The sequence below is a fragment of the Leptopilina heterotoma genome, unplaced genomic scaffold, assembly GCF_015476425.1.
Source record: "Leptopilina heterotoma isolate Lh14 unplaced genomic scaffold, ASM1547642v1 Lhet_63, whole genome shotgun sequence".
Taxonomy (NCBI): domain Eukaryota; kingdom Metazoa; phylum Arthropoda; class Insecta; order Hymenoptera; family Figitidae; genus Leptopilina; species Leptopilina heterotoma.
The window spans coordinates 1-10,280 of NW_025111149.1; the positions used below are offsets into that span (position 1 = coordinate 1).

Consider the following 10,280-nt stretch of genomic DNA (forward strand, 5'->3'; position numbering starts at 1 on the left):
AGGATTCAAGGCTTTTAAGCGTGGGCCAAGTCTGTATCATTTCAATGATTTAATGTTACTTTCAACTTTAATTCTCTTTCAAACATGTGCAAGTTTGTAAATTTCTTAATATCTTGTTAAAATAAAATTTTAATGTGAATGCCAAATCTGATTTTATTTATTTTAAAACTCCTGAAATAAATAAAGTAAATTGAAATAATTATTTATCAGAGTTAAAACAAAGCTATCCCGGTAACTTTTAAAAGTTGGAAAAACGATCCCACACAATTAAACAGGGCCTTAAAGACCCTGGCAGCTTGGTGCCTCCCCAAACCGAATTTAAATAAGAGCCATTTCAAAAGCTCGAATAAAAGGAACAACATAAATTTATTATTCTGGTTTGTAACAATTTTATGATTAATTTTGATGTTTGATCCAAGAAAGCTATAAATTGACATAATGGTGCTTTGGGCATTATAGTTTATAAATTGAAAAAACTATTTTCTAAACAAATAATTTTTTAAGCTCTAATCCGGTCATTTAATTTTCATGTCCCCAAACTATATATTACGTATACGTCCTTCAAGTGTTAGGCTCTAACGCTTTTCTTGAATTTTTCTATAACCCTTCTGAAAACAATTTATTTAGTTTAAAATTTTGTAATTCGGACGAAAACTTTTTAAAATTTATTTATTTTTTATTTCTGGCAAAAATGGATTTTTTGGAGAATGTAATTTTAGTTTTTGGCTATAATTTTATCATTAATTTTGATGTTTTGAACAAGAAAGCTATAAATTTTACATAATGTTTTTTTGGGCATTATATTTTATATATCCAATATGGCGGATAAAAAAAATAAAAAATAATGGGATTTATATGAAACTTGTTACTTGGGGGTTTTTGGAGTTGCTGATTGCGAATATGAAGTCAAAATTGCAAAATTCAAAATAGCGGATCCAATATGGCGGACGAGAATTAAAAATTAAATAGGATTTACTTGAATATTGTTACCAGCTGACTATCATTTGTTCATTTTCATTGAAGTCATGCGCTCCAGGGTTGTCTATTGTTTTTATTGATTGGCCAGCTGATTTTCATTTGTTCTTTTTCGTTCGATTCAAGCGTTCCAGGTCTCCTTTCACAAATGAATTAAATTTCTTACTTTTATTAAACATAATTCGCCCTATTAGATCCACCAATATGATTCTTAACATTTTAACTTTAGAAGCCCCAAAAACCCAAAGCATCAAATTTAATTTCAATCCCATTAATTTGTTATTTTTTTGTCTTTTATATTGTAACCGACATTTTGAATTTTGCAATTTTAACTTTATATTCGTAATCAGCGACCCCAAGAACCCCCGAGTAACAAGTTTTAAACGAATCTGATTAATTTTTTTAAATTTTTTCGTCCGTCATAGGAGAAAATGTATCTTGACACTTTTTTTATTTATTATTATTTTATTTGTAGCGTTCTCTACAATATTTTTATATAATTTTCAAATATTTTTAATGAAATAATGAAATAGGAATTTTCTAAACTTATTCTACTTTTTCGCAATTCGCTTAGGTCTTGTCTGGCCCTTTTCCTTGTGTCTAATGAGTTTTTAACGTTCTAGCTTTGTCATGCCCCTAAGTCCGACTCTCTGTCTCCAACTTTACCTTTGAATTACGTGTTTAGAATGAATCTTTACGTCATATTAGTCTAGACATAGAAATGCATTTTTAATTACTTTTAATAGGTTTTTAATGTACTTTCTTGTATAAGAAGCATCGATCTTCTGTGTAAAGTTCAGTTCAATTTTGAGAGCATTTCGACAAGCACCTACGTTAACGAAAAATTCCGCGAGTAATTTCGTATCTTTTATTTCGTAATCGAAACCTTAACATTTCACTATCTTTCTTATTTTGTGTATGTAATTCTGTTATTGATTAAATAAATGTTGTTATTAATTTGAGAAATTAATTGTGTCACACAATCCTAACAATCCCACAAATTGGTGACCCCGACGTGATCGTGAATTATTTTTCGTGGGACAAAGTGACAAAAAGTGACAATCAAGTGACAATTAAGTAACAAAAAGTGACAATCAAGTGACAACAAAGTGACAATTAAGTAACAAAAAGTGACAATCAAGTGATACAAAAATAGTCAACAAAGTGAAAAGTTAACTCGTGACACTGATAGTTTGTGCCAATTTATTCCTTGTTTTTTACATTCTTTCTTATTTTTCCTGACAATAATTCTTTAAAAAAAATCAAAATGACAAGTGGTGTAACGAGCAACGAATCGGTCGAAAGAATCGCGTTAAAAATGCCAGTGTTCATGCCTGAAGATCCCGAGTTATGGTTTTTGTTGCTCGAGAGTAGTTTTGATGCAGCTGGCATCACTCAAGATGCAACGAAATTCGGTCACGCGCTTAGTGCCTTAGACCCGCGATATACCGTGGAAATTCGTGACGTTTTGCTCAAACCAAAACCCGAACGAACTTTCGAGCTTCTCAAATCAGAACTGATCAAGCGCATGGGTACTTCTCAGGAACATAATACTCGCCGTCTCCTAGAAAACGAACCGCTCGGTGACAGAAAACCAACGCAATTTTTACGTCATCTCCGCAACCTGGCAGGAAATAAGTTTCCCGAGGATGTCCTGCAGACTCTCTGGCTCGGGCGCTTGCCGAAACATATGCAAGCCATGCTTGCCGCACACAGAGATCTTCCCCTGGACAAACGTGCTGACATCGCGGACTCTGTCGCGGACGCTTACGGGAGCTTGTGTAACGTCGCGGAAACGCACACGGGTGCAAGTGTGACAGCCTCGAGTGCCGCTGCTAATCCGTTTGAGGCCCGGTTTGTCGGACTAGAACAGACTCTCGCGCTTGTGTTGCAAAAATTTGCCTCCCTTGAAGTGAACCAAGTGTCTCGAGGTCGAGACCACTCTCACTCAAGGTCACGGTTTAGATCTCGATCACACTCTCGAAACCGACGACAGCAGTCCAGGGACATGTGCTGGTACCATTGGAAGTTCGGTAGTGATGCTAGGAAATGTGAAAAACCGTGTAAATTCGAGAGTGCGGAAAACGCTGCGGGAAGTCGTTAATGTCGGCCAACGACGTAACTCCCGGTAAATCGCGCCGACTATTTTTAACGGACGAATCTTCGAAAATAAGGTTCCTTGTCGACACAGGTGCTGATCTGTGCGTCTTTCCGCGTGTGCAACTTCCTCAACCTCGTGAGAAATCAACCTACGAACTTTACGCGGCTAACGGGACACTCATCGCGACTTACGGAACGCAAATTTTGAATTTAAATTTTGGTTTGCGTCGCCAATTCACGTGGAGATTCGTCGTCGCTGACGTAGAGAAACCCATCATCGGCGCTGACTTCCTGGCACACTACAAACTCCTGGTGGACCTACAGAACCAACGGCTTCACGACCAAGTGACTCATCTTACCTCCCAGGGCGAGGTGGTTGAGTGCGAGATTTCCAGCATCAAGACTGTCACTGGTTCTTCTCGATTCCACGAGCTTCTGCAGCGGTTTCCCGAAATAACTCGCCCGGATGGTACAACCAGGTCTGTTCCACACTCAACAAGGCATCACATACTGACAACTCCTGGACCACCAGTGGCGCAGAAACCACGGCGTTTGGCACCGGACAGATTGCAAATTGCAAAATCCAATTTTGCAACATTTGTCAAATTGGGAATTGCTTAACCATCTAAGGCATCCTGGTCATCACCACTGCACATGGTTCCGAAGAAGGGAGACGAGTGGAGGCCATGTGGCGACTACCGTGCCGTCAACGCGAGATCCTACCCTGATAGGTATCCGATGAGGCACATTCAGGACTTCTCACATGCTCTACGTGGTAAGACCCTATTTTCAACCATAGATCTTGTCCGAGCCTTCAACCAGATTCCGGTCGCCGAGGAGGATATCCCGAAGACAGCCATCACCACACCTTTTGGACTCTTCGAGTTCAAATTCATGACCTTTGGTTTGCGGAATGCTGCGCAGACGTTCCAACGCTTCATGGACGAAGTGCTCCAGGGTTTGGACTTCTGCTACGTATACATCGACGACATCCTGATAGCATCTGCGACACCTGAGCAACATCTGGGACACCTGGAGATCATCTTCGAGAGACTCAAGAAATACGGAGTGATCATCAACCCAGCCAAATGTTTATTTGGTCAATCTGAGGTCAAATTCCTTGGGTACCTAGTTTCTGCTGCCGGAACCAAGCCCCTGCCGGACAAAGTTGATGCCATCCGTACCTACACACGCCCGGAAACAGTTAAGCAGCTTCGTAAGTTCCTCGGAATGCTTAATTTTTACAGACGATTCCTTCCGAATGCTGCCAAGGTCCAGGCACCGCTCAACAATCTGCTGCAGGGGAACCTAAAAGGAAAAGCTCCAGTTACCTGGACTCCAGACTCCATCAAGGCGTTTGAAGCTAGCAAAGAGAGTCTCGCTGAGGCAACCTTGCTTGCTCATCCTGATGCTGACGCACCACTGGCCATCTTCTGCGACGCCTCCGACTTCGCTGTTGGAGCCTCCTTGCAACAGCTGATCGATAGCAGCTGGCAACCCTTGAACTTCTTTTCCAAGAAGTTGAGTCCAGCTGAAACGAAGTACGGAGCATACGACCGTGAACTCCTGGGGATTTACTTGGCCATCAAGCAATTCCGGCATATGGTCGAAGGACGGTCATTCACCATCTACACTGATCACAAGCCCATCACCTATGCGTTCCAGAAGAAGAGTGATCAGTGTTCTCCACGTCAGTTTCGACATCTGGAATTCATCAGTCAATTCTCAACCGACATCCGCCACGTCTCTGGAGAGGATAATGTTGTAGCAGATGCCCTATCTCGCATCTCTACAATTGAAACCATCCTGGACTACAATGCTCTTGCAGCCAGTCAACGTGACGACATGGAGCTGAAGACAATCCTGGAGGATGCAGATTCTTCCCTCCAACTGATTCGGATTCCTGATGCAGATGTCTCGATTTTCTGTGACGTATCCACTAGGTCAGCACGACCCTACATCACAGAAAAATTCCGGAAAGCAGCCTTCAACACCATCCACAACCTCTCTCATCCTGGAGTTAAATCTACGGTCAAGCTCGTAACACAGCGTTACGTATGGCCGTCGATTAAATCTGATTGCAGGAATTGGGCTCGCAGCTGTATCAACTGTCAAAAGTCGAAAGTCTCACGCCATGTCCTATCTCCAATAGGCAACTTCTCACCACCGTCATCACGATTCGAGCATGTCTACCTGGACATCGTCATCATGCCATCATCTGAGGGACATCGTTACTGCCTCACCATGGTTGACCGATTCACTAGGTGGCCTGAAGCAGTACCAATGGAAAATCAGGAAGCTGAAACTGTTGCTCGAGCATTCTACAACACCTGGGTTGCTCGATTTGGAACTCCGCTGAGGATCACCACCGACCAAGGACGTCAGTTTGAGTCGTACTTATTTAAGCAACTCAATCGCTTATTAGGTACAACTCATCTTCGCACGACTGCTTATCATCCATCTGCCAATGGAATTCCGCTACCAACTGTGCTGCTTGGAATTAGAGCAGCTTGGAAGGACGACATCGAAGCAACATCAGCTGACTTAGTGTATGGTCAGTCTCTTCGCCTCCCTGGTGAATTCCTGGGGGACAATAACAGCAGCAGCTTCGACAACTCTCCCGTTCCAGATGATTTTGTTGTGGGTCTTCAACAACAGCTACGGAACATCAAGCCTACTGGAGGATCTCGCCATGGAATTAGGAGAACCTTTGTCTTCAAGGACCTTGCGACAACTGAGCAAGTCCTGGTAAGACACGATTCTCCTAAGCAACCACTTCAGCAGCCCTACGACGGTCCCTACAAGGTCATCAGAAGGTTCGAGAAAACCTTCCTCGTCAACATCAACGGTCGTGACGTTAATATCTCGATAGACCGTCTGAAACCAGCTTATATTTTGGCTGGTGATCCTGAGGCCAACATCCAGTCATCTCCCGATACCAGCAGCCAGGAGGCTGCACCCACGGAGCAGTTACCACGACCAGAACGAGAGGAAGTTTTGGTACCACACTCTACAAGATCTGGAAGACGTGTACGCTTCCCTGACCGCCTGCAAGGTGGTTTCTCATAATCGTTAACCACTAGCAGGGGGGTACTGTAGCGTTCTCTACAATATTTTTATATAATTTTTAAATATTTTTAATGAAATAATGAAATAGGAATTTTCTACACTTATTCTACTTTTTCGCAATTCGGTTTTAACGCTTAGGTCTTGTCTGGCCCTTTTCCTTGTGTCTAATGAGTTTTTAACGTTCTAGCTTTGTCATGCCCCTAAGTCTGACTCTCTGTCTCCAACTTTACCTTTGAATTACGTGTTTAGAATGAATCTTTATGTCATATTAGTCTAGACATAGAAATGCATTTTTAATTACTTTTAATAGGTTTTTAATGTACTTTCTTGTATAAGAAGCATCGATCTTCTGTGTAAAGTTCAGTTCAATTTTGAGAGCATTTCGACAAGCACCTACGTTAACGAAAAATTCCGCGAGTAATTTCGTATCTTTTATTTCGTAATCGAAACCTTAACATTTTACTATCTTTCTTATTTTGTGTATGTAATTCTGTTATTGATTAAATAAATGTTGTTATTAATTTGAGAAATTAATTGTGTCACACAATCCTAACAATCCCACATATTTATTTATTATTATTTTTTTACTTTTGTTTTTTTTAATTATCTGCTGGAAGAGTTTTACTAGAGCTAAGAATTTAAAATTTTTAGTAATATGTATTAGTTTTAAAGTTATGATGACTAATGCATTTGTAGTACAGCGTATGTACCACTGGGCGTTAAAGGGTTAAGCAAAAAAAATTTTCAATTTTTTGAAAATTTCAAAGTGGTGTAGCCCCTTAAGGACGGGAAGTATAAACTTTTATACAAAGTTTAAGGCCAGATTTCAAAATTTAAACGATACTGAAAAAAATTGACAAGAAACATTTCTTTTGTCTCAAGAATCGCTCTTTCGAATGGCGTATCCCGAAAACTGTAAATTTTTAAATAAACTAATTACACGACAATTGTTTAAAAAAACACGATTTTTTCATATTTTTTCAGTTTTAAAAATTTTTTTATAGTTAATCGCATGAGAATACCTTTAAATGTTATAAATATCGTGTTAAAAATGTTTGGACTACAAGATAGGGCTATCGAGAAATTTAATTTTCAAAATGGCTACCAAAAAACAGCAACTAAAGTTATTTTTTTAAACAATATAATAACAAAGTGTACGAAATTTTCAAAAGTCATAGAAATCGCTTTAAACTTGTTACTCACGGGTTTTGTGGGTCGCTGATTACGAATCCGATGTCAGTTTTTAAAAATTCAAAATGGCGGATCCAATATGGCGGATGAAAACATTAAAAATTCGTCGGATTTGCTTGAAATTTATTACTCGGGGGTTTTTGGGGTCTCTGAATACGAATATGATGTCAGATTTTCAAAATTCAAAATGGCGGTTCCAATATGGCGGATAAAATATATAAACAATTTAAAAACAATTGAAATCGCCTGCAAATTGTTACTCGGGGGTTTTTAGGGTCGCTGATTACGAATCCAATGTCAGTTTTTAAAAATTCAAAATGGCGGATCAAATATGGCGGATGAAATGTCATTAATATAGATTTTTTTAATTAATTTTTTTTTTAAATCTAACTGTAAATTGTCTCGAAGAACAAGAAGTTCTGAAAAAAATATCCAATACTTCTGAGACAATTTCAAATGAAGTATTTGAAGACGAGGATAACATTGATATAGCAATAATTCCTAATTTAAATACTTCAGATGTCGAAGATGATTCTAAAGATAATTTTAGTGATAGTGATAACGAGAATGATGAACTTGATTATGCTGAGGATAAAATAATATCATATAGAGAGATGTTTGATAATTACACTGACAATCAAAAGTTTTTAGAAGCAGATCACGAGTACAAATGGATTGATGGGGAAAAGTCATATGATTATAATTTAAAAAATGAATATTTGTTGACTGATAAGGATTCTAATACCATTCTTCCAAGTGCTCCTGCTAAAATTTTTAAAATGTTCTTTTCACTATCTATGAAACAATACATCATAGATTGTTCTTCCAAAATTGGATTGGAAATCTCCTTACATGAACTTGATATTTTTATCGGTATAGTGATTCTTACAGCGTTCAACAGTCGTTCATCTGAAAAAGATTACTGGTCAACAGATCCTCTTTTGGAATGTCAGATTATTAAATTGGCAATGTCTCGAGATCGATTTTCAGAAATTAAAAGACTAATAAAGTGTTCAAAAGAAAGTGATCAAAATCCGAATGATTTTGCCTGGCGAGTACATGCCCTCTTAGAAATGTTTAATTCCAATACAAAGCGCTTTTGCTTTTTTCAAACGGCTATGTCTGCAGATGAAATGATGGTAAAATTTAATGGGCGATTGCATTTCAAACAATTTATTCGCAACAAACCAGTTCGATTTGGTATAAAAATGTGGGCTCTTTGCGGTTCTGACGACTTCTTATTCGAATGTTACATTTATTGCGGAAAAAATGCAAATAATAATGATAAATTAGCTATATTATATAAAATACTTGTCGGTCACAGTCGATCAACTATTTTGAACTTTGAAAACCTGTTGCCAGATTCGTAATCAATGACCCCAAAAATTCCCAAGTAACAAAATTTAAGCAAATCCGAAATTTTTTTAAAAAACTTCTCCGCCATCAAAGATTTGCTATTTTTTATTTAAAAATTTTTAAATATATCTGACATCATATTCGTATTCAGCGACCCCAAAAACCCCCGAGTAACAATTTGCAGGCGATTTCAATTGTTTTTAAATTGTTTATATATTTTATCCGCCATATTGGAACCGCCATTTTGAATTTTGAAAATCTGACATCATATTCGTATTCAGAGACCCCAAAAACCCCCGAGTAATAAATTTCAAGCAAATCCGACGAATTTTTAATGTTTTCATCCGCCATATTGGATCCGCCATTTTGAATTTTTAAAAACTGACATCGGATTCGTAATCAGCGACCCACAAAACCCGTGAGTAACAAGTTTAAAGCGATTTCTATGACTTTTGAAAATTTCGTACACTTTGTTATTATATTGTTTAAAAAAATAACTTTAGTTGCTGTTTTTTGGTAGCCATTTTGAAAATTAAATTTCTCGATAGCCCTATCTTGTAGTCCAAACATTTTTGACACGATATTTATAACATTTAAAGGTATTCTCATGCGATTAACTATAAAAAAAATTTTAAAACTGAAAAAATATGAAAAAATCGTGTTTTTTTAAACAATTGTCGTGTAATTAGTTTATTTAAAAATTTACAGTTTTCGGGATACGCCATTCGAAAGAGCGATTCTTGAGACAAAAGAAATGTTTCTTGTCAATTTTTTTCAGTATCGTTTAAATTTTGAAATCTGGCCTTAAACTTTGTATAAAAGTTTTGTACTTCCCGTCCTTAATAACCTAAACTATATATCACGTATACGTCCTTCAAGTGTAAGGCTCTAACGCTGTTCTTGAATTTTTCTATAACCCTTCTGAATACAATTTATTTAGTTTAAACTTTTGCCGTTCGGACCATAACTTTTTAAAATTTATAATTTTTATTTCTGGCAGAAATGGATTTTTTTAGACAATGTAGTTTTAGTTTTTGGCTATACTTTTATCATTAATTTTAATGTTTGATGCAAGAAAGCCCTAAATTGACATAATGGTGTTTTGGGCATTATAGTTTATAAATTGAAAAAGTTATTTACTAAACAAATAATTTTTTAAGCTCTAATCTGTTAATTTAAGTTTCATGTCCACTAACTATATATCACGTATACGTCCTTCAAGTGTTAGGCTCTAACGCTGTTCTTGAATTTTTCTATAACCCTTCTGAATACAATTTATTTAGATTAAAATTTTGCAGTTCGGACCAAAATTTTTTAAAATTTTTAATTTTTATTTCTGGCAGAAATGGATTTTTTTAGACAATGTAATTTTAGTTTTTGGCTATAATTTTATCATTAATTTTAATGTTTGATGCATGAAAGCTCTAAATTGACATAATGGTGTTTTGGGCATTATAGTTTATAAATTAAAAAAGTATTTACTAAACAAATAATTTTTTAAGCTCTAATACGGAAGGACTGGAGTACCTGCGAAGTCGGTGAGGAGGAACTCTTCACTCTTACAGAATTTAAAAATGCAGGTAGAAGAT

The 10,280-nt window shown here is 37.2% G+C and overlaps 2 protein-coding genes across 2 annotated transcripts; both read left to right on the forward strand.

Annotated features, from left to right (window-relative positions):
* The first annotated feature begins 2,242 nt into the window (after window positions 1-2,242).
* Window positions 2,243-3,079, forward strand: LOC122509869. The gene has a single exon (XM_043624165.1). It carries the CDS (start codon window positions 2,243-2,245, stop codon window positions 3,077-3,079), a length of 837 nt encoding a protein of 278 aa, XP_043480100.1.
* Window positions 3,079-3,696, forward strand: LOC122509791. The gene has a single exon (XM_043624042.1). It carries the CDS (start codon window positions 3,079-3,081, stop codon window positions 3,694-3,696), a length of 618 nt encoding a protein of 205 aa, XP_043479977.1.
* The last annotated feature ends 6,584 nt before the right edge of the window (window positions 3,697-10,280 follow it).

Coding starts and splice junctions, on each gene's coding strand:
- LOC122509869 (XM_043624165.1), top strand. CDS start 2,243: ATGACAAGTGGTGTAACGAGCAACGAATCGGTCGAAAGAATCGCGTTA.
- LOC122509791 (XM_043624042.1), top strand. CDS start 3,079: ATGTCGGCCAACGACGTAACTCCCGGTAAATCGCGCCGACTATTTTTA.